The sequence below is a fragment of the Spodoptera frugiperda genome, chromosome 6 (assembly GCF_023101765.2).
Source record: "Spodoptera frugiperda isolate SF20-4 chromosome 6, AGI-APGP_CSIRO_Sfru_2.0, whole genome shotgun sequence".
Lineage (NCBI taxonomy): Eukaryota > Metazoa > Arthropoda > Insecta > Lepidoptera > Noctuidae > Spodoptera > Spodoptera frugiperda.
The window spans coordinates 2,285,343-2,311,455 of NC_064217.1; the positions used below are offsets into that span (position 1 = coordinate 2,285,343).

The following is a 26,113-nucleotide window of genomic DNA, read 5'->3' on the forward strand; positions in this document are numbered from 1 at the left end:
TACTACCAAAAATCACTTGGCAGTAAACCAAAACTACATTTTCCTAATCCAAAAATTCTAATAGAAAATGGATCCTTGCACAAATTTTTGCTCAACAAATAACTTACTAGAAAAAAATACCTTTAAAGAATTGTCAGCGTTTAGAAGTAGTGGATGTACGATTCTGTATTGTGGTATTTCAGACGAATGCACTTGAACTGTTTGACAACCACAATATCGAGGTTGGTAGCGCGCTCGGAATCTTGAAACGTGCCTCTCACAATTTTGACTAATCTCAAGTATCATATTCAGTTACATTTTGGTGCAGTTCCAAGATATTTGAGGAAACGTTGGATTTCTAGCCAGGAGCATCGTTAGTGAACATTGTGGATTTTGACTTGTGAGCTGTGTTATATAAGTATGGATACCACTATGTTTTCTAATTTCTTAATGCCAAAAGAATAAAAGAATAGCAATAGCAACAAGAAGACTAGGTTTGCTTTTCCATCAGAGATGTGCTATGTAACCATTTCCACTGATACTAAGCAATGTAGCTGTGCGTTGAAGATGCACATTTTGAAAATGCGATGTATCGTTAGTAAAGCCACCCATAGCACGCATCCATATCATGCATCTATAGTACGTATTTTTCCATATAAAAACATAGCTTAGCTGAGTCCGTTTTCACAAGTGCTAAGCTATGTGTACCAATGAATGTGATTGGTAAAAGTCAAGCGCATCCACAGCAATGTAGCATAACACATCTCTGGTGAAAAAGCACCCTAAGGGTCGGCCTACTTAAGGTTATGTATGAAATACCTAGATATTATTTATCAGCATTTCTGCCTCTTTACTTTTCACATGATAATCTTAAAAGACACTCTGTTAAAAAACTTTATTACCTACTACACTAACAAACCAAATTACACATCTAAATTTGAAAAAGGACCTTTTATAATATCTAAAAGTGAGTTCCATCAGTAGCACTAGTCCTAGGACATAAGTACGTACTTGGGGGCGTGAAATACACTTTGAAATAACATGTAAGCGAGTTTGTGGGAACAGCTGCGAATTATGCCAAGTGTTCATAATTTTGTTTGGCTGACGACGTGGATCGTGGAAACTTTAGAGATCAAATGACTGGCTTTAGTATGCACAAAATGGGTCTAATGATAAAATTTATGCTGAAAATTATCCGCTTGTAAATTAATGTAGTATGCTAATCTTGTTAATGATTGGCCGTATTAAAATATACTGCTTCGGGAACTGTGATGTTTGATGTTGTCGTTCAAAGTAATTTATTTTTGTTCGTTTATAGAATGAGTATTGATATATAAAAAACGCTTTGAAAGACCAAAGTTAAATACAATCAGGTTTATAAGCATTTTCAAGGTCATATTGGACATTATGATTACAAAATTTTATATAGTCTACACATCATCTTTATTTACTCTAGAACAGAATACTTCCACAACAATAGAAGCATCTGTTAATCTACATGTAATGCGTTTTAGTGCAACCTATTGCTATTGTCTTCCTATAATCCATCAGATACACAATTATGTGGACATGTAGCCATGAATTCAGGTAGTAAATTGATTCCCGGACGTTGATAAAGCCTTTCGTTCGATACGCAAAATAGATTCATTTGACGAGATTTATTCGAACAAGTAAGAGCTTACGCGGCTCTCCGATAATTCTCTCTGACTGTTTTAGTTCCCCAAATGCATTTGGTGGATAAATAAATTCACCTAACGTTATTGTTGTGGCCTTCCAAATGTACTCGTTTTAAGCTACAATAAGACAAAATATGTTCGTAAAATATTTGCTACATTTTTTATTAATCAAAAGTTTGAATCAGTCTAAATTCTTTCAATATTGCCATTCTATGGCAATTCAAATCAGGTCTTTTTGCCATAAGCTGATACAAAAACTGTGATGTTATATAACCATCAATAGATGAACTTAATTAATGTTCCAAATACAGCAAGTTGAATTTCTAAAAATAATTTAAATACAAATATAAACCAAACGTCAGGAAATTAAAAACACGTCATGTTACGTCACTGGTGGCTTCCATTCCGTCCGTAGTTCGTTTTTGAGGCCGTCAACTAAATACTGCGGTCATTTTCTGCTATGTTCGGCCTACACTCTAGTCCTAACGATGTTTGGTGACGACTGTCAGTTTTATTTATTGAAAATATTTGTCCGGCTTTCAATATCCGCACAGTATTGTGGGGTAAATAAAAGACAAATTGTGCAGAGTGTTTTTCTAAAACCAAGGCATGAATACTAAATACACAAAAGGATTCTTGTACGAGTGAACCTTTTGGCAAAAACTTGGCTCAAATCCAGGCTTTTTCCTAATACTCGAAATTTAGGAATCGAAATATGAATTTGCTCTTTGCCTGATTCGGTTCTGAAGACTAAAAACATTAAATACTTACTCAAAAGAGAGACACTATTGGATAATAAACAAAATGATAAAACACTTTTTATAGTCCTACCTGATATCCAAAAGATAATATTGTAAAAATAAAAGCTAATTGAGGTCCTAAACAAATTGCTTAATTCAGGAGATCGTTCTCAGCTCTATAATAATCATTATACGACTCTAGGCTTAAAGACCTGGCAGCAATTGTGACGGTTAGTGGGGAATTACACTAGGTCATTGTCCGTAGTAATCTTGTTTTACAAATACTTTGACGTTTAATGGTGGCTTTGTATCTAACGTTAACTGTCCCTTTGATTAGTAGTTGATACTTACTGTTGGTGATTTCCTCGTTGGTTTAGTTTTGGGAGATCTTGGGTTCTATGTTTATGCTTTTTGAAAGGGGAAAATCATCCAATTACTAATAAAAAGAGTGTCAGACTCTTACTAACTAAAAACCATCCAGTTTCTACTCTTATTTTTCGTGCCGGAACCCTGGTAACCGATACGATCTTCATACCTTCAAGAAAATAGACATATTTCTTTTTAAAAAGGTACGGTAGCAACGCACCTGTGATTCCTCTGGTGTTGCGGCTGTCCATGGGCGGCGCTAATGGCTTACCATAAAAAAGGTATTCCGCATCCATGCTGGAAAAGGGATATACTGGTTTTGGCTCTTAGTAATAGTAGGCTGTCGTAGATTTCTGTCAAGATATACATTCAGATGATAATTTACAATACAATTTAGATGATAATTAGTACCATAATAAGTTTTTTGGATTCTATCTCCCAGCAAGAACTTTCATATCTTCTTTAGAAATTGAAGCACAAGAACTTAGACTCCATATTACAGTCTAGTAACCAAACTAGGGCATCGTACTCAGTAAAAACATTCAAAACAACGAGAGACATAGAATGAGGGAACCTAAATTACATTATTCTTAACTAGCTTCCGCCCGCGACTCCGTCCGCGCGGATGCCTTCGCGTGGAAGTTTTATTTCTCCATTTTAAGTAACTCTGACATTGACATCTTATAAATATCTATTGGACCCAAATACGGCGAGGCCCATAATAATTAGGGAGATTCCTCTATTGGGCTACTGCTGTTGAGCTCGCGTTCTGTAGAATAAAACGTTAGTTTTCACGTAATGCCAGAACATACAGACAGACAGACAAAAAAAATCACATATTTGGGTTTGGTATCGATCCAGTAACACCCCCTGCTATTTATTTTTTCAATATTTTCAATGTACAGAATTGACCCTTCTACAGATTTATTATAATATGAATATGAATGAATGAATGAGAGTGTTATAAACGTAAGAGTAGACAAATATAATCAGAAAGCTCCGAACTGCTAAGCTATCGGGAGTTATACGTGTTATTGTGAGTCAACCATAAGAGATAGACATTTGCTGTCGTGGAATATTTTTTAAACAATTTTAAGGAGAACATTTCCGTCGTACATTATTTCTGTGTAGCTTTAACCATTAAGGCTGCACACGCGACGGAAGCTTAAAAAATGGAGTAAGTTCTCCTGTTTTCCTAACATTTCCCTTCACTGCTCTGCTCCTATTGATCGTAGCGTGATGAAAAGTATACTATAACCTGCCCAGAAGTATGAAGAACAATTGTACCAAGTTTCGTTGAAATCTGTCGAGTGGTTTTTATTTCTATAAAGAACATACAGACAGACAGACAGACAGACAGACAGACAGACAGACAGACAGACAGACAGACAAAAATTTTTCTGATTGCATTTTTGGCGTCAGTATCGATCACTAATCACCCGCTGATAGTTATTTTGGAAATATATTTCATGTACAGAATCGACCTCTCTACAGATTTATTATAAGTATAGATTACCTATTTGTCCCTTTTTGGTTGTTACACTCATTTGGATTTTGATCACGTATTCCTTTTCATTACTGTACATTACTGTTAGGCACTAGGTAGTCATAAATAGGGATATAAATTCGAGGAACGGTGGAAAACGTGCAGGTTATAATAGGAGATAAAGAATTTGTAAGGTGTACTTAAAGGATACTTGACAAGCGAAAGATACTCTTATGATAGGAAGCTACAAGAATTATATTTGTTTATCATCATAATTATCTGTCGCAAGATATTTGATTGTTGCACTTAGATCTCCTCCTCCTTCCAGAAAGGTTGTAAGTTTGTTGCTAAAGATGGCCCATGGAACTATAATTTGAATTCTCATTAACACTTACGGAAAAACAGTATTCAAAGTACATGTTCTCTTATCTTAGTTCACATCAATAATTGAAATACAAATATCTATTTAAATAAGTTTTAATTACAATATCTACAAAATGGCTTCTTACATACTAGTATTAAACTAAACCCCTCTATAATACCTTTACATAAATAATTAAGTCCGCTTTCATATTTCATCTGAAGATTCCTATTGATAGTCGACATTCCTTCAATTCATTTTACCGTGAAACATACCAAAGATGAGTTTGAAACAGGTATTGTAAATTGTTCTCGCGTGAACACTCACGTTTAGTTCAGAATTCATATTGATGTTTTTGCGAGACTTAATTGGATAATCGAATACAGGTCACATAATGGAATGTCGTTACATCATCACAAAACAATTTGTTATTAATTAACTAATGTTCACGATCTGATAAGTTTTATTTGTAATGCACCCAATAATTCTAATTACCTATCATCAATCAGAACCGTATTAGGTAACAGTAATTAGGTGTTACAAAAATACTGAGCGTCCTACCCCACCATCAAATTACAAAAACACTTGGCCTTTTTAACACTAACCAAAAGACTAGAACTCATAAATATATTACAATCCACCCTAAATATTTACTCATGGGACAGTGACAGGCAAAAACATTTGAGGATCACCTAATTTTGGTTCGAAACGAATGTTTACTTTTGTGTCACCATCGCCTACTTCCAAGAAACTGTTCCAGTCAAGCATCCAGTAGAAACCGTTTTTCCTAGGAGGAGGGAGTTCTGAGTCCCCGGGTACTGAAGGCGCTGCTCCTCCGAAGGAATCCTCCAGATCAGCTATCGAAGCTCCTGAGTCATCTGCTGATACTGACGAATCACTTACAGCATTTGTTTTAGGTTCTTCAGTAGTAGTGGTTGTAGTAGTTTCTGCTGAAGAAGTTTCCACTTTCTCAGTTGTTGTTGTTGTACTTGCTTCCTCTGCCTGTCTTTTACTTTGATCATTATTTGTGTTCACTTGTTCATTGATTGGATTAATACCCTTATTCAATGGTATAACTTTAATTGATTCGTAGTCTATTGGTTCGTAATTTGGCACAGGAACTGACTTCGTTTTCCTCACAGGCATATCATATGGAAGGCTGATTTCTTTTGTATCTGAAGATGATGTGTCTAATTCGTATGGTAATTCAGGCCGCAATGGTTCATATAAGAAGTTGTTTGGTGACAAAGAATAAGTGCCGTCGTTCTTAGTTTTTGAATCACTGCTAGGTGCTATCAAATCGTAAGTAAGTAGGATATTTTCTGGTAATTGTACTGTACCATCTACTACTTTAGGAGGTGGTAGAGGTTTGAAGCCTTCAAGAGGTAACAAGAAATGGTCTTGACCTGGTTTTCCCTCTAGACCGTGAGCATCCAGAAAGGCTTGTAGTTCTTCAGGGAAATTGTCTATCAACTTTTCTGGCAAGTTGGTATTTGGCTTTGCAGTATTTTGTTTAGTTTTTGTTGTTTTTGGTCTTGGGGTAGTACTTGGTAACGCTACAACTTCAGTTCGTGGTGGTCTTGTATACAATTCTTGCAATGAAGATCCATCGCGTGGCGTATAAGGTAGAACTACCATCAATGTGGGTTCAGCCTTTTTCGTAGTCGTTTCAACAGTCGTGGGAGGTGATGAAACCTTCTCAGTTTTCTTACTATTCAAAATTTTTGGATTTGATTTCTGCTCTTGAGGATTAATTTCGTTTTCGATTGTACTATAAGGCGTTGTCACTGCTTCTTTCTTAATTTCTTTTGATTCTGTAGATGTCGACGTTGATGTTGATGTTGATTTGGCATCTTCAGCTCTAATATCATTAAGCAGTTGTATTATTTCATCTCTTGTTAGTCTTGGCAATAATTGATTTGATTGTAATATGTTTTGGACTTGTTTCACAGTTTTTTCTACATCCAACGCAGCTCCAGAAACAGTTACTAAAACTGCACAAAAGCACCAAAAGAGCTTCATTTTCTGTAACAAAAAGAAAACAAAATGGTATCAAATATCGTTTAAAGTCGTTAAAAGGTTCAAGGTTCGGGGTATAAATTGGGAGAAACGTTTAAGAGATCAAATATCGGTATTAACTTTGACAGACAGGTCATGGCTTTTGCTGTGAAAAAAAAAACGATAGGACAGCTATTACGAGCTCCAATTACGACCGAGCTCAACTGACTCATAGATTATTTTACTGTTTACGTTTTATATCCCCAGACTAAAGTCAGCGTTAAAAGTCGTAAAATAAAATAACAAATCTTCAATATTTTTTACACATTTGCTCCGTTTCGGGCTCGTATCCATACTATCAGTAAACTTAAAGTAAAACTGTACATATCTCACCATAACAAACAACCGTAAGAAATCATATAATACAAACAACATACATAACAAATTGCATATAAATTTAACAAGAGACCATGACAAATACAGATAAATCAGTCTTCAAGCCTTTCTGTAAAACTCAACCGACAAAACGAACTAAGTATTCATAGTAAAAGTCTGTCTAATCCAAATAAAATAAACGGGACTGTATAAGCTAAGCAGAGTTGGAGTTATCTCTGTAATTACAGTTTGAGTAACATAGCCGTACCATAATCGTAATTCCCAAAGTTGGGAAGGAGGCCAGGATATCGGGAAGTTGTTATCGTTTCAAAAGTTTCAGCTTTCGGATCACTTATAAGACGCTCCACTCACATCTGCGTTCTATAAGAAAAATGTTATGATCTTTATAAGTAACGATCGGGTAAACTGCGCGTTAATGTATCAAATGGGCTTATGGCTCGTTCTTTGAAACTTTTATTGCTCTATTTCGTATTTATTAATTACTTCTGCCTCAGTGGGGGCATTATTTAACGATGTCATTTCTTAATGGGCTTGCTCTTCAAGATGCTTTGTTAAGTGAAATTCAATGGTTAAATTGTGCATTAGAGCATGTAGCCAAATGCCAGTTTAGTGCTTGAATAGAAAACGCAATGCATGGGGATGACAAAATTCTTTTGGTGGCAAAATTTACGTCAATCCCATATTACAATTTAGTTTTCTACTCTCTTTGTAGACAAGCGCTTAAATGCATTTGGCTTGACGCTCACAACGGTTTTTTACGCATCACGGTCGATATAATTGGATAATTCAGTCAAATAATATGTTTATAGATTTTAGCTAATCATTACTTTTAACTGTACCTCTGAAATAAAAACAAATATTTCCATTATCCGAACCAGGCTTACTCTTTTTATTTCAACCGTTTCTTGCCTTTTTAAAAGAAAACTTTTAAACAAAGTTTAGATCGCCTGATACAATCCCCTTAAGTTGAAATCGCAGTCCCAAATGATATTCAGAGATTGCTCGTTGAGATATAAGATCGTCAAGAGCACGATTGTGCAAATCGGAATCTAGTCTTAATAGGCTCAAAGTATGTAAAGTAAAGTATCATTGTTATATTCCTTGGTAAGTAGATAGGTTGAATGAAATAAGATATTCATAAGGACCTATTGAAAGGAATCTTTAGAGACATGGAGAATTTGATTTTCAATTTACTGATATAAAGGCTTTTCAATTTAAAACATTGATTAAAGATAATGATGATAGGGTCATTTTACGTATTAAAACTTTTTCATTCCTACGTATTATTTTATATATCGTTTATTCATAAGAAAACTGATGGCCAAAGTAAACCGATACAAGAGCTCTCTCAAAAAAACTACGCAATAAATATAATATAGTAGACTCTCGTTAATTCGAACTTCAAATATTTCGAACTAACGAATGTTTGAAAAATTAAAAGGTCCAAAATTTGTCTCAAAATGTCGCTACTGAACTTTCACTTTTTCTTTCCAGTAGAACATTTAAAAAGCATATTTTATTTAAAATGACGTGTACTGTTCCTTCTCTCCTTAATGTCAACAGAAAAAAATAGGTTACCAAAGGTTTGTAGGCCAACAACTTGCTGCAATTAGCGACAAGAGTCATAGAGCTTGTCTAGATGAAGCGTTTTACGTGCAATTGCGTAAATAAAATGTTTCTGTGTCTGTTTTTTTTTTTATTATTTCAAAGGACTAAGTTGTAATATACGTCTTGCTTAAATTAGAGGATATTTATTTAGTTAACTATCTTCTCTTACTTTTTTTCAATATTAGGTTACTAAACAAAAATAAAGAATTAAGTATAAACATAACTCTGAGAATTCAGAACGTCAAACTTATAACACCCCTCTTTTTGCGTCGGGGGTTAAAAATCAAAATGAAAATCTCTAAATATTCTTAATAGATCATTTCTCTTTGTACTCAATTTAAAAATATAAAAGGGAGAAAACTAATGTTGTGTTATTGTTTTGACAATGGTAGCATATACTCAATACGTCTGTCTGATTCTATCTGCACCAAATCCTGATTTTAGTAATAGCCCGATCTAATCTTTGTATTAATTACAGCTAATTGTTATCCATTTAACATCATTGTATTTTTATCGATTTTGTATGCGATTCCATGTCATACCCATTTAGTGCAAACCAAACTAATCATGACTTGACATTCGCATGCCAAATGTACTCTCTACCAATAAATGGTCAACTGGGTTATTGTATCATTCCACACAGTCACGAATACAATCGTCATTTTGTTGACAATGAAATTTTAATTGCGTGCCATCATGTTCTGCTTTCAACGTTGAATTAAGAAGTCAGACAACATACCTACTGTGTTACATGAATGCGATATACGAAGTACAATATTATTCTTAGTATTTTATATTAGTTTTAGAATTCTCTGTGTTATAGTTTCTCAGAAAGTCTAAACGTGTGTGATAGGTATTCCAAGTAATTCTAGCTAATCCATGTCATGTTTTTGTGTCGTGTCGAGAAGCACGGGGAGGCAATAGCGGTCTCTCTCGATATATCGAAGGCCTTTGACAGGGTTTGGCACGACAGCCTTATCGGCAAGCTTCCTGCATATGGACTTCCCGCTGATCTGTGCAGATGGATTGCAGACTTCCTGAGGGATCGGTCAATTCGAGTAGTCATTGATGGCTGCTCGTCTGACCAATTTGGCATCAACGCCGGAGTCCCTCAGGGGTCAGTACTTTCAGCAACGCTCTTTTTGCTGCACATCAACGACCTGCTTAAGCCCGGTATCTTTGGGTATGCAGATGACAGCACAGTTGTTGAAAGGTATGTGTCCGATGCGCGGACTAGCGGAACACAGATCCGGTCTCTAAGAGAATCCATGGTCGAACGGTTGAACTCGTCCTTGAAGGCGGTCTCCGATTGGGGTGACGCCAACTTGGTCAAGTTCAACGCTACCAAAACCCAGGCGTGTCTATTCTCTGCCAAACGGAGTCAATTTCCGCTGGCTCCGACTTTCCGAAATGTGTCCGTTCCGGTAGCGGATCATCTTGAGCTTCTGGGCGTAACTCTATCGCCAACGCTTAACTTCGGCTCTTATATAGAGTCGAAGGCGCATCTGGCTGGTAGGAAGTTGGGTATCCTCTCGAAGGTGAGACGGTACTTCACACCAAAACAACTGCTGAGCCTGTACCAAGCGCAGGTTCGGTCATGTATGGAGTACTGTTCTCACCTTTGGGACGGCTCGGCCAAATACCAGCTGGATGCGCTCGAACACATTGAAAGGCGTGCCAAGAAGCTCATCAATGATGATGCGCTTGTGGAGGCCCGGCTTCAAAGCCTTGAACACAGGCGCAAGGTCGCAAGCCTTTCCGTTTTTTACCGGATACATTTCGGAGAGTGTGCGGGGGAATTGCACAACTTGATTCCCCTAGTCCTTTTCATCATCGAACCACAAGACAATCGGCGAGGCGTCACCGCTTCATGGTAGATATCCCACCCACTCGCACGAAGCGCTTCGCTTCAAGCTTCCTTGTGCGAACTGCTAGGGAGTGGAACTCCTTGCCGGAGTCTGTGTTTCCTGATGGGTATAACTTGGGTGTCTTCAAGGCCCGAGTGAATAGGTTGCTTATGGGCAGACGTGCTCCACCGTAGGCCGCATCATCACTTACCATCAGGTGAGATAGCGGCCAAACGTCGACCCATTAAATGTAAAAAAAAAAAAAAAAATGTTTTTGTATGTTTTACATTGAAACCGCTGAATTGCTCCTAATATTATTATGTAAACCATACATCTAGAAAAAACTAATGGTAGTTTTTGCCAATATTATCACCAATTGAAAATGTTAAAAAGATGATGGTTACACTGCTTATGATTATAAGTCTCGCTGTGACGAGAAACTACATAGTAATAAGATTTTCTCCAATGGCTCACGTGAGTGAACCATATATTTTAACTAATCTACCAAAAACAACACACAAATTAACTGCAACAATTAACCGAACATCGTACAACAATAAAACATTAATCTTAAAAGAAAAGATTTCTGCAACACAAACGGGCTTTAACGACATGTGTACGAACCATGACGATTTATCACGAAACACTTTCTATGTATTGCTTCGTTTACATTCGTGATGCAACATCTCTCGTTGGATAATTACAAAGCGTAATGCTTGATAATTATTTACAAAACGTGGAGCGTATTTTAGAAGTGAGCTGTAATTTGGTTTGTACTGGATTTAAACATTACTACGGTACGTGTGGATTTTAAAATGTTATTGTGTGAATATATGTATAAGATAATATTTGGTAGTAGCTACATGACTGATTGAATGATGGACATGGAATCACATAGGTGATCAAGATGGGTGTGATCAATGTCCATCTCAGGTTTAGTACAGGTAATGTTTAAAATGAGTAATATGATAGTTTAACCCAACCCGCATTGAGCAAACGTGGTGATTAATGCTGAAACCTCCGCCGTGTGAGAAGAGGCGTTTGGTCAGTAGTGGCCACTTATAGGCTGTTGATGTGATGATGATGTGAATAGTTTAACCCAATCCCGATACAAAACTGACAATATTTGAAAAACGCATAAATATTTTAAGTATTTTTATTCCCTGTAAATACAAGCTAATATAAAATGTACACATGTAGAAGCAAAACACATAAATTCACGTACTTCAATGAAATGAAAACCATCCCAGAGCAAGATATAGGGCACTGTTTACTACACATAGGAAATTCAGATGTGACCTAAAAATAAATTCCGTTTTTTGCGACAGGCAACCAACGTTTACAACAACAAAGTTGGTCTTGTACCGATGTGTATTTTTTCTTTTTGTTAACTTGGTCTTTTGGTCTTTTTACCACTAACTTTTATTTTACAATTTTTATTTTTTAAGGGAGGAATCATCAAATGACTTCTCTCACCTTGGACGGGGTGAGAGACAATGTCAGACCCTTACTGACTAAAAACCACCGGAACCCCGCTAAGCCGTATAGGTAGTCTTTAGCTCCGTACAATATGTATAGTTACTAGGTACTATAATCACGAGTTTCATTTACTAATAGGTCAGCTACAAATTTCATCATACACAGCTAAAAGATATTATTATGATAATCAATAAGACTTTCCTCAATTTAAGGTACTCTATGCTTAAAGCAGACATTACAACAAGACAAAAATAGTAGTAGTGGTATAGACAGAGTATAAGTCATAAATGCGTGGAACGGAGATTAAGCGATATTCAGATAATAGTTACTAAGAACTTGGTCCTTTGATACAATGTCAAAAGGACCAAAATTTTCAAAACCACTTGAAGCTTATAATTTTATTTTGTAACAAATAATTCTGAGAAACTTATTCCAACCAATTTGTACCTATTATGTACGAGTACAGAGGTAACGCAAATAGAATTCTTCGAAGCAGAGACTGTCAAGAAGAACATGCGAGTAAAATCATTTCGTCTCTATTTACTTTAATGATAAACGTTTCAATATTTTGTATGAACATCCCTGTTCCTTCTTCTTAGAACATCACCTGAGTCAATAGCACTTATTTCCTCGACTTGTGGACTTGTGAAAGCAATTGTGTTTGTGATACAAATAAATAAAACTGAGAATCGTTATAACGCTGCCGAGGTCAGATGGGGATGTTTTATCATAGTAAATGGACGGAGGTCTTGAAATCGTATTTTGTTGTGTTATTTTCTTTTGTCTGTAGGTTTTAAGCCTCTATCCTTGTTAGAAAAATGCACAAACTATAAATATTTAATTATTATCATCACATTCCTGTTTAAACTTTTAAGATAATTTTGTCCAACATTCTATGTGATATGACATTTCAAGCTAAAAGGTTGAAGCTAAATAAATAAAGTAAATAAAAATAAACTTCGAAATTTAAGAGTACCCATAAGTTAATCCCAAAATATCCTCGAATCTTCTCAAGTGACCATATCACATAAATTGACCAGTTCACCGACGTACACACAGAAAAAGGGAATCTAATTTATTGCCAATCCTAAACATCACAAGAAAACCCTTCATCCCACTCTTTTACAATTTGCATGCTACAATAACCGACAGATTTTCTCATGAACATCAAATATAATATTATTATATCAAATGAAATAAGGGACGCAGTTGGAGCTTCCTAGTAGGATATATTATGTTAGAGAGAGCTTGAAACGCCCCAAGATTTACATATGGAAACAATGAGATAGAAAACAGTTTGCGTCTGATTCATGAACGATAACAATAACATTGGTTGGGGTCGCGGAACTGCGGGTTATTGATAGTCAAGATTATGTGGTAACACTTCAGATGTGTTTAATGTTATGGGTTTATATAAATGAGGTGTTTTATTTATACCTTTGAAGGAATGTATCAGTTGTAGCCAGAGGCATAAAATCTTAGTTTACTTGATACGAATTGAAACCTATCGTAACGCAACTTTTTATTCAGTGAATTGGTAGACAGAGATGCACAACTGCCCATGTTAGGTGTATTATGCACTATGCACACTAGTTTACAGTTATGTTATGAGTTCCAAGTAATAACAACTAGTCTTATTACCACACTAGGAATAATTTCACCCATGCTACTGTTACATGAGGCAAAAATCAATCCCGAATTCCATTGTTTAGCAGCTGCTTTAATGACCACTCATTTGACGATGCAGTAAGGAGTTTTTCTACTAAAACTATCTAAGATACTATACGTAGTGTCCATAAACAGACTAAACAAATAAAGACAATATCCGTTGAATCGTGACGTTCAGTTGTTGATACAGTATGTTTGTAAAGCGCAGCTGCTCTATTAAGAGGAAAAATGTAACATTTTTACTGTATAAAAACATTGTAAGTCGATTATACGGTAGATGACCGGAAGGAAGCAAGAAGAGCAACAAGCGTCTCTAAATTATATTAAAAAAGGATGTTACACTTTGCTGATAATACTTAAATATTTTGAAATGTAAGCAAAATGGACTGGAAATCTCCAAGTAGAAATGAAGTTTAGAAATTCTGACTTACTACAGACACCAAAAATGACTCTCAACATATCTGAATCCCGGATCTATGATCACATCACTAGATAATTGCACGCTTTTATGCAGAAATCGCCTGGTCCTAATTTACGTCCCTTAAAGCATAAAGCTGGTCCTTCGATCTTTGCTGCTCTATAACCAGTTTACCTGTCTATCTCCTGGGACTTTGAGCTGTCAGCAACTGTGTGACTAGCACGAAACTAGATTTCCAATTTTCGTGCCACGTTATTAGAACTCCATCCAACCGACACGATCCCTTTGTTGTACTAAGACAGCGTGACAATATTGCTACGCAGACACAAGTCGCTGGGTGTCACGTTATAATATCTCCAATTTTACTGCTCCAAATTGAACTCTTTGACACAAAATAGCCTGAAGATAGACAGATAATAAAATACGTAGGAACCTATTACCTATGCCCGACTAAAGCTAATATATGGCAGCAGGGATAAACCCTTTCAATCTAGTCCTTCGACTCTGATCCAATGTAATTTTAGTTGGATTTCTTGACGACATAAATGACATTTTTCGACGCCATCGTCTGTGAGACATTTTTCTTAGTACCCTTACATTTCTATTCTGTTTGAAGGAAACGTTAATTTTGACGAATGGTCCTTTGATATGGATATACTGTATTCAGCAATATCAAAGTTTATGTCATATAGGAGCACTCTTGTGCGGGAATTTCAGCTTTATATCGAACATGGTTTGGGTTCATTTTTCTCTGATTGTTGTTGCTCAACGTTGTAAGGTATGAAGCACAATATTTTCGTTTTATTGCTTCCGTTTGTCCGTCTATTCACTTACTTAAATTATGTATATTGTGCTGTAACATCCTAATATAATTGCGTTACCCACATTTGGCAAAAGGAATGTACGTGATTGACATTTACCATTTAAATGTGAAATGTATAATATCTTATACAAAGGTTATTTTTTATATTGTAGGGTATCACTTTAGTTTATTAAAGTTTTTCATCTGTATTTTTATTTTAATTTAACGATGAAAATGAACATTAACTTTTTTCGTATAATAGTTGAAATATTAATATTGTCTAACCAGTTTGCTTACTAAGTAAAGTAAAATAATTTTGGAGTACTAAATGTACTGAGCACCTTTTCTTAAAAAAATAACATACAAACAACCATGATCAAAAGAGAATACAATTTCAACCCCAAAAAGACACAACAAGGATTAATCACCACAAAACAAAGTACTACATCATAATTGACCCTGTAAATCCCAAGAGTAAGCATACGCGTAATCTACATCCCTAATCTTACATCATAATACTACTAAAATATGATGCACTGCCAAACACGACGGACATTAGCTGGTCGCTCGTATTCGGCCTACTATAAAGGAGCCTATGTTTATGACGGTCACAGCTATAAACCGGGATGATTCATCGACCAGCCACTAACTTTATTACGCAACCGGTGACCGGATCTGGTGTAAGTGGATAATCTTCATTTCGCCGTATAATCTTGTTAGGTAACAGAAGAATCCGATTGTAATGCATGCAACTGGGACATCGGATAATTGTTGGAGTTGTTCTAGGTCATGTTTGTTGTGGAATACGGAATTTGGTTCGTTTATGTTACGGTTGGATGCGTGTATTTTTTAAGGTTTACTTTACTAGTTGGTATTTCTTCTTCTTTAGTATCATTTTTTTATTTTGTTGCGGAATCCAACACACTTAATAATGTCGCTACGACAAACAGTGCTTAGGTATTTTCACGGTTGTATTTACTGTAGATCCTGTAGCGATTTTGGAAGGTCGTGATAGGCTTGTCCTGATAAAGTATACCAGTTAGCTTGATAACCTTTGATAAAAGACAAGTTTGTCTCCATTAAGACATTCAAATCAACAAATAATATCATATCAAAACTACAGATACTGTTTACAATAAAAAGCCATTTTTTCACAACACTCCACGAATTATCTTCAAAAACACTCATTAAAAATTATGACCCGTAAACAGTTACAATGTTAAGGAAAACTGATTCATAACAGTATCGTCTATTGTCACGTTGTTTGTCCGGAACAAATGTCACGTGGTCTTACACAACAAACAGATTCCTTGGACAAAAGGATCTTAGCGCCCACATATATGAAACAATATGTTAGCCCAAACCAGTGGGCGGTATATGAAGTCACGTTTTACTGAATAGATGACCTATTACTTAGTGCCAGTAGTAGAATAAAGACCACAATGTGTGTAGACAGCCTTTATCTGACATTTAGTTGGGAGTTTGGGACTTGAGAGGCTTTTATTAGAGTTTCAGAATAACAAATTATTGTAGGGTTTTTGTTTAGATACGTTATACTATTCTGTATTGATATCAATCATAATGAATTAAATGTAACCACAAGGAGTACTCGTCCACAGAAGTATTTAAATATTTCAATTTCAATAAAAACCGAAAATTAAAATAAACATTATCTTCAAATAAAATAAAAAAATTAATATATTCAGTTTTAAATTTAATAATTTAAATGCATTAACAGAATCATTATTTTTTATAATAGAATGAACATTTTTTAGACGATCGATCGACAATTCAGTCAACCGTCAATGTGACCGTTAGTTCTGGATCACAGATTAATAAGCTGGTAGAACAATTTAGATTAAATCTGACTTTGAAATAAACAATAATTCATAAAATAAACAAGATTACAATTATTGGCGTAACGAATCTAGTTACAAATCACAATAACATTCATTAAGCCGAGCCGTATATGATTGGATTCCAAAATTAATTACTCACTAAATGGCTAAAGAAAATACCGAAATCCTCACACGACACCTTGGGTGTAAAATGTTTATTTCACTCCAACTTTGAACAAATTGATTAACCTTTACAAGTTTTGGAATGGAATAAATAAGGTCTCCATATCAACCTACACTGATCTGTCAATGTACAAGTCAATTTAAACTTTATTACAAATCTATTAAGTTTAAAGTTCATTGAAGAAATTTGACAGGTTTGGGTAAGGTTAGCTTGCTGTCTGGTACAGCGCTTCATATGTCATTTGTAGTTAGAGGTCGTGACCTCAGTGTCTCGATCACTTTCTCTTTGAAATATATGAATTAGAAATACATACATGGAGAATAATTTGCAAGTATAACGTACTGTGGCAAAAGTCTATTTGAATGTGTCAATGTTTTTCTTTCGTATCAAGTAGTTTTGTTAGTACACGTTGATTGTGAAGAGTTCTTTGTTTAATTTTAAGTTAAAGGTTTGAATTAGGCAATAAGTTGTACAGAGTTTTTGTCAAAGAATTATCGATTAATATGAGGCTTTATTTACCACCAAACTGTAGTGTGTTATTTTGGGTTTTAGATTGGCTAGTAGATTGCCATGGCTTAATACTAGTTCTTAAGCCATATTTTTTTTGCCTAATATCACCGTCAATCCATTCGATATACGTCCACTATCCTACAAAGATGATAGTTTTCATCCAAATTAAAGAAACACTATACAATTATGACTTTTTTAAGGGGGATAATTATCCAATGACGTCTTCACCTTGGGCAAGGCGAGAGGGAGTGTCAGACTCTTACTGACTAAAAGCTACCCCGTTCCTACTCCTGCTTTTCCAGCCAGAGTACCGGTAAACCAGGTAGCCCGCAGCTCCGGAATAAAATTATGACTTGGATTTGGCTTTGTAAGATAAAAAAAAAAGTTTTGAGAACGATAAAGATACACCTAAAGACTCTACTATCAGCAATATTTACCCATATTCACGTTTAAATATAACTTGCCACCGTCATTGTGACTCCAGACTGCTAAAGGCATTTTAATATTTAAGTCATATGCATAAGGTAGGATTTAAATTAAGTGCAGATGCAAAATAAATATGCTTCCTTGGATACTAGTGGCTTTTAAGTCGCCGAGGCCGCAGTAGGAAAGGAACTTGACAAGTTTATAAAGACAATTTTATTTAACTTTGTTTTCTTAATGTAAAGTACGGAAAGATTTATCATTGTTTATTATTGTTTTTATTGCCATTTGTAAAACGAAATGTCTTTCTATGTTGTTTGCATTCGTTCTCCTGACTTCAAAGCCTAGTGATGTTTTTGCTCGAAGATTCAACACGCGATGTCTAAATTCTCACGCATGTGTCTGCATATTTTTTTTTAATTCAATAGATTCATGAATGCTGATGTTAGTCAAATTAACATGTGTTCTTCTAAGTATGTCAAAGTTCCTGTACTAAATGTTTTATCAACAGACGTTAACAAAATAGTATAGGTAAATGTTTTCGTTTTGTTGAAATAGGTTAATGTTTACTGTATTTTTTAAATTGGTACAACCACTTAACGGCACCCAAAACTGTTTTTCTTTCACTACAATATAAACGAATTAATGTAAAGTAGAACATTTGTATTCCACAAAAATGGTAACTAACCACTAATACTAATAACAAAATCTAGAATATTTTACGAAAATTGAATAAAACGCGTACTTTTCCATACATATGAAGCCTAAGCCATGTAGGTATTGTATCTCATCATTTTCCGATTTCACGATCATTCGCCTCTCGCGCCCCCGAACAGTTTCTGGGCCGAAGGCTTTATAAACGGATTCAATTTATTTTTACTGGCGCGTTTCGTGAACCGTGGTGCAACGTACGTTACCAATTTTCTATTATAAGGATTTAAGGAGTTATACAGCGCTGAAATATTATTGATTTAATGCCTTGTGTGTTATGAGGGTGTGTGGAAAGGACCGTGTCGTTTATTTGATGTAATTGATAGAGTTGACGTGTTATTTCACTATTTTAAAGATTGTGATTGGTTGTTTGTAGATTTTGGATCAGACGTTTCAGATCTAACATTGGCTATCGAATATTATATTAGACAAAAAAATAACGGAGGCCCATTACCCACCTTTCCAATGTTCCCAATCCTCGATTTCCTAACAACCAGTTACCGGCCTTCTGGGAGTTTGAAATTGACCCTTCAATTTCAAACTCCTAGAAGGCCGGTAACGCACTTGTAACGCCTCTGGTGTTTCAAGTGTCCATGGGCGGTGGCGATTGCTTACCATTAGGTGAACCGTGCGCTAATTTGCCAGCTTATTCTATAAAAAAAGGCTTGGGGAGCACGTCATGTCTTGGACTCGGTAAGAAAGGAACGACGATAATACACGACTGGCAATCCATAACAGGTGTGACATTTTACGGACACAAACAACCACCCACAGTATCTAAAATCCCACTTTTCACTAACCCTTTTGTTAACCCAAAACACGCCACGCCACGGTACAAACAACCCCTACGCACATTGGAAAGAGCCGTTAGTTCAATGTCATCGATTGACTGGCCCTCATCAATCAGCCTAGTGAACTGACAACGGTTGTCGCTTCACCGACTGCTAACAACTGCTAGTTCTAATTAACACGATCATTTGCTGCAACGTCAGCAGAATAGTTTGTTAGCGTCAATTTGGGGTTGATTGTAACCCAGTTTTGCTTTTTTAGGGTTGATTCCGTGACTTTTTTTATTATTTTAAGTTTATTGTAAAAAAAAAAATTACTGCGTCGTTGGCAAAATGGTCGCAAGTGGTTGCAGGTTCGATTACCAGGTTGGACAAAGTATTACTCTCTATACACAAAGAGTAATATTACTCTCTATACACAAAGAAATCATGATATCTGTCGCTTTTTATAAGAATGATTACACATACCTTTTTGGGGCATAAATATGGTGAAGCTTTTTTATGTTATGAACCGGTAAACAAGCACAGACGGATCACCTGATAGTAAGCAATCACCGTCGGCCATGGACACCCGAAACACCAGAGCCGTTACAAGTGTGTTGCCGGCCTTTTTGTTTAGGAATTTAAAGGTTGTTGTGGAAATGGGGTTTGGGAAGGGGGCTTTAATTGGGCTTCCGGTAAACTTCACATTGGTTTTCTGTGAAGCCATGATATCACTCCGGTCGAGCAGGCCCATTCGTGCCGAAGCATGGCTCTCTCACACTTAACTTAGCTACTAATATTTTTTAATTAATTTGCTTATTATATCTATTAATCTAAAAGAAGTGACTTTAACCAGTAACCTCGTGTTTATGGTCGTTACGTCAAGGCTTTCAGTTCCGCACACTGACTATGAACGTTTATTTATTTTTGCATATTAATTATTACATTGCATTACATTTTGGCATAAATTATATTTTAATTGTAAGTTTATAAAATGTTCTAAGGATTTTTTTTCAGCTGATATTATTTCAACATTTAAATTTATAATCGTATTTTTAATAACACAAGATGAATAGCCATCTGATAGGAAGCAAACAGCATCGCCCATGGACACCCATAGAACTAGAGGAGTCACAAGTGTTACTTCGAATCGATCAGGAAACATTAACCCCAATACAAAAACATTAGGCTAAGTGACACAGAAAATATCTTTATTTAGACATCCCTAGTTTACCAGCACAACCACAGAAATAGCGAAGAAAACGAAAACAAAAACACATAAATAACATTTCCATAATCATAGTAACGATTCGTTGAACTTTGTCCCCCTAACAACCATTGTCTTAAACCCTACATTACGTTGTTGACATAAAAACGAATGCGTGACAAGTAATCTCTGTATCGAAAGTGAAAGGCGTAGCCTCGACTGTATCGCGTGAGAATATTCCAACAAAAACATCAATAAACAACATCATCCAATGCTCAGTTAAACAAGACTTTTTATCGCCCATTCAAACAGACGCGTCAATGGTTCGCGTGCGTACAATTATAGTCGTTACATTGCCTCTCGAGGTAAGCTTCTCAATGAGTACGTGTCCATGTCACAGCATTGGCGAAGAGGATTTATATTACGTGATGTACAACTGTGCTAAATGTAGTTTATTAGCGTCTTATCACAACGAGATAAGGTTGAGATTTGTGGGAGCTGAGAGGTAAGGAGGTTAAGATATGATGCGATTAATGGTCATAAATATTGTAAGTAGACACTCAATCTGTGTGGTAATTTTATTTATAGGGTTTTTTATTCATATTCTGAATGAATTTTGTAATTTCAGAGAAGAATTTTTGGTTGAGTAATATTTTATTGCATATCTAAAGATTGTAACTTTGATGTGATATTCAATTTGGTTTAACTAAAGAATAATAGAGGTGCAATTTTTGTCACAGACAAGTTTATTCCGCACGTGTACCTTTGTACAAAATCAATCTTTAATGATTTATTGATTTTGGTTCTCAATTTCGAAATGCTCAATGCCAATCACTTTAGATTGAAACTGAATTTTCATGTATTTACATTAACAATTATTTGAAAGATACCAAGGATACAGCTGATAGTGTAAATCATTTTAGTAAAAAAATAGTTTCTAAGAGGTTATGCAAATAACCTCCAATTCTCAACATTTTTTCACATTGCACCAAATTGCAAAACGAAATGCAATCTACTTCAGTAGTAGCTTCGATGATGTTTGACGTCCAATGATGTCTCAACACTGGGCGGCCGTTACGATATGTGTGTCAATCAGCAATGGTTTGCTACATAACTGATGGGCTCACTTTCACGGTTCCACTTGAGTAGTGTCCACAAATCTATACTTAGTGTTCTGGATATGTTATTATTTAGTTCTGTGTAATAGAAAAACAGAGACACCCTTTACATTTGAAATTCTTTGGAAAACTGGTGAAAACTGAGTGTCAAGGACGTCTATCTAATTATGTGTTTCGTTTAATCATTCTGAAATGTTTGAGTCTAAACAAAAGGAGCAAAGAAAGTATGTGCACACATACATAACGTCTCCTATAGAGATAGGCAGTGACTATGGAACAGTAATTGTTACGTATCTTAAATACCTCTTTCGCTTCATCAACAGAAGGTACGTAACATTTACAAGTTTAAAAAAGTCACTAGCTGATGCCCGAGGCTTCGCTTGCGTGGACGGGCTATGTGTCTAATAAAAGTATCCCAAGTAACTCCTTAGTACATTAGCTACCTACTAAAAGTCCCGTCAAAATCTGTCCACCAATAAAATTCCCGCAAAAATCAGCCCAGTCATTTCAGAGATTAGCCAGAACAAACAGACAGAAATACAAACATTTACAGAATTCATTATTTAAGTGTATGTATCGTATGTTGGTCACATTTTAAAAAGGTTATGAATTAGACACCATTTTATCATCAATTACACAAACCGTAAATTGTTAAAGTAATCAAACTATCTACAGCTAAGAACCAAACACTAAAACACAGTTTACTACAAGTACCGTAACTAAATAAAAAGAAATAACACAAGAAACAAGGTCGTATCATGATTATTGAGGTTGACGGGTTCAACTTACGTCTGTCAGGGAACATATTCGAGGAGTACTGGTGATATTATACATATAGAAGAATTTTCTTCTGAATAATTCATTATTATATGAGGATAGTACGGCCGTAATTACTTTTAGAAGTAATACTAGATAGTTGAGGAAGTTTGTGGGTTATAAGACAGAAGTTTTGTTACAGTCAGATGCGTTTGTTTACCAGGAAAGATATATAAACTTAACAAGTATCATTGTGATTTTTTCAATGACTTCCTAACATAGGGTCCCACTTGACAAATAGTAAAATACTAGTATTAATTAAGGGAATAGATAATTCAATCCGGCTTGGGTATATCATCAGAGCTGCGGACTACCTAGCGGGTTTACCAGGGCTCCGTCTCGAAAAGCAGGAGTAAGAACGGCTGGTTTTTACTCAGTAAATTAGACACTCTCTCGTCTCTACCAAGGTGGGAGAAGACTTTGGATGATTTCTACCTCTAAAGAAAAAAAAAACTTAGGTGTGACAAGACACGGGCTTAACTAAATTTTCATAATTTATCAAATATTACTGTGAATCCATTGATTTTTGTTTTCTCTCAAATACCATTATAGAAATTTAAATAATTAGATTTGATCGACATCAGCTTGTAAACTACAATGATCGTATCGAACGATTGTATCGTACTTTACAAGACGGTTTTACCATTACACACCAGCACCTTTCCCAAAGGTATACCTCTATTACAGGCACTATTCATCAATTAATAATCCCATTGTAATAAGGGGACCAGTCTATTGCCAACCGCCATTGCCATTATGGCAAGGAATTATTTTACGTGTACCTATCCCTACCAAAGTAATAACATTAATAAATAATACTTGAACAAATATTTCTTGTAGAGGCTTAAAATGCTTTGCGTATACATTTGCACCATTTTACAAATGGAGCTCAACAAAAATCGTATTCAAATCCAGTTCTCGTAGTACTACCGATAATCATGTCACTGCAAAATCTAAACATCTTACTCGGACAGAGGTCAAACGAGTTTCGTACGTGCTGCGGCAAAATTCGGAATCTCACGTCCCCATACATACATTCAAAAGGAAAAAGGATACTCAGTGGATTTTTGCCAGTAAGTCTGACAGTTCTCTTTGCTTTTTAGCCTCAAGAGAAGACACTCAATCAGGACATACAAAATGATGAAGAATAAAAAAAGGAAATGTCTTAAAATATGAATAAAGAAGTTCTAAAATCAGTGTAATTTAAATAAAGTTACACACTTTTCCAATATACTGGAAGGCCATTACTAATTACCCATGAATACAACCACGTACCGTTGGAAAAATAAAAACAATTGAACAGAAAACTTTTGTTTCCATTCAATGGGTTTGTTCAACAATCGATGGTAGTACCTTCATACATCATTGTCTCTAATGACACGAAAAAGAACCTTCTTTTTTTCTACACAGAGGTCATAACTGAGCGTCGCTTGCTCAATATGTGTAAAATCATCTGACCTTATATATTTTGTAACTAAGTGGCTTTACTTTAAATGTATCTGTTAAATGTTTGAGTACTGAGCTGTGACGGTGTTAAATTATGTGGGTGTATTGTGTTGCATTGCTGGATAAAACTACTGACTACTGACCTACGCTAAGCAGCTACTAGTTATACTAGGTGTAATACAATGAACACACCAAAGAATGAATAATATGAAAAATACAAACATGTTCAAAAAAATATTTTAATGCTTAACTCACTTTTATTTCCATCTACATTAATGACAAAAAAGAAGAAAGACACGAGTAAATCATCATCAAATCTTCTTCAAAAGATATATTAAGTCCATTTTCCTTGAAAATCAAAGCACTACAAATTAAAGTGACCGCTCAATCAAGGGATTACTACGAAGATGTTATTGCGTAGGTACAGTGTGGTATAACAAAATTGATATCGAAAAGACTCGAGAGAATATATCTAGCTAAATTGATGAGTAATGATAGTAAGCAATCCCGAAAATCTCATAGAATTTTCGAGAAGGGTCTGTCAAATCAGACAAACCTATAATCCAGTAGCTCACTGACCGTGTATGGACGAATCCTTTGGCGTAATCCTTTTGATAAAAGGATACTGTCCAAATCATTTTAGGTCAAGGCTTTAATACTATGTATCGGTTCTTTTCCCTTTTATTTATTTATTTCTATATACATTTCGCCTGTCCATCCAAGAGGAAAGAGATATCAAATCCATTAACAATTCGCAAGGATTCGGTAAAAGACATTCAGGTCCAACATTGATGACTATAAAAACCATAATTTTGTTGGTAATGTAAGAGGTACATTAAAATTCTACAGGAGAATCCATTGAAATAAACGTACATACACAAACAAATACATAACATGAGATCATGGAGAGGTAAAATTATATCCAACACTTTCATTTCGCAAAGCAATTTTAGAACAGGATTGTCCTATTATTAGAACTTATTACGGGATATTTACCCTGTTTATTATAGGATTGTCCTAAATAATGTTTCTTTGGTCTCATTATTTTAATCATCAAATTGTTTTCCAGACATATATCATCCTGCAAGTACCCCAAGCCCCTATTGTCCCCATTAGTTTTACTAGATCCATAGACACATTCCATTTCACCATAACTCATTTCACTAATTCCATCATTAATTAAAATGTCATTTGAACGATTAATAAATACATCTCTTTCAATGAAATATATATGTTGTGGGTTTAAATTGAATGCAATGGCCCAGCGTAATTATGCCTAGCTAATTATTTTGCGGTAAATCGGTTAACATATCGGTTTTGTTCAATGATTCAAAATTGTCGGTTTAGGTATACGGATGGGTATGGTGACAGGCTGTGACTGATTGTACTCGAGAGGATTAATGTAATTCAATAAAACTTTCGAAATATTTTGACTTGATACTAAAATTTACACACATACCTGTAACTTTCAAAATTCAAACAGTAACCTTTAGTGGTCATCTGTTAAATCTAAAGTAAATAGCAGTGCTAAATATTATTACGAAACCATCACAAACTCATCATCACAGCATCGTAAAAACATCACTAACCCATATACAACAACATTACCCGTAAACGCAAATTTAGGTCAACACTAAAATATTTGGCATACGAAAAATCACCAATAAAGTAAAGAATAAAATCACAAAAAATATCACTATTACTCAAATCACTTCAAAACACACGTCCAATTCCTTTAAAACCAGAATGGCACACACACGAGGAAAATAATCCAAGTAAAAAAAAATGGCTCCAACCTACCGCAGAATAAAATCCAGCGTACACCATTCACTTCACAACACTAGTTCCGTCCGACAGTGGGCACTGCACTGAGGACGTTGGCTACCACCACCCAATGGTTGCGACACTCGCTTCAATAGTCACAACTGGTAGTAACAGACTGCACATTAAATGCAAATTACAATTACAAAATACCACAATAATTCGTGTTGGACCTAAAATAGGTCCTTGAGGAACACATTGACCTTTAACGCGGTTTAATGGGTTATAGCTACACGATTGTAATGATAAGTAAACGATACTTAACATTTTTATTTAAAGCCTTAATAACAATTAAAATCAGTGCCTAGAGACAATTTGAAACAGTTTTGGAACCCTCTAGACACAAACATCTCCAACACAAATAATATTTTTAAACGATTCATAATGCCCAAACTATCTTTCAATATGGTTTATAAATATCCCTAATCCATTAATCTGAATCTTT

The 26,113-nt window shown here is 35.3% G+C and overlaps 1 protein-coding gene across 5 annotated transcripts; it reads right to left on the reverse strand.

Annotated features, from left to right (window-relative positions):
* Positions 1–4,708: 4,708 nt before the first annotated feature.
* LOC118267805 (uncharacterized) lies at positions 4,709–25,776 on the reverse strand. Of its 5 annotated transcripts, none has more exons than XM_035581999.2 (2): positions 25,648–25,776; positions 4,709–6,633 (listed from the first exon to the last, which is right to left on the reverse strand). In XM_035581999.2, exons 1-2 carry the CDS (start codon positions 25,672–25,674, stop codon positions 5,263–5,265), a joined length of 1,398 nt encoding a protein of 465 aa, XP_035437892.2. In that variant the 5' UTR covers positions 25,675–25,776; the 3' UTR covers positions 4,709–5,262. The 5 variants fall into 5 exon arrangements, with proteins under 5 accessions (XP_035437892.2, XP_035437893.2, XP_050550024.1 ...); XM_035582000.2 differs by lacking the exon at positions 25,648–25,776 and adding an exon at positions 7,250–7,269; XM_050694067.1 differs by lacking the exon at positions 25,648–25,776 and adding an exon at positions 6,931–6,975.
* Positions 25,777–26,113: the final 337 nt, after the last annotated feature.

Bases quoted from the DNA above. Each gene is read 5' to 3' on its own strand.
- LOC118267805 (XM_050694067.1), bottom strand. From the start codon at position 6,960: ATGGATACGAGCCCGAAACGGAGCAAATGT. The intron at 6,634-6,930 runs GTAAAAAATATT...TTTTTGTTACAG, and splicing joins GCCCGAAACGGAGCAAATGT to AAAATGAAGCTCTTTTGGTG.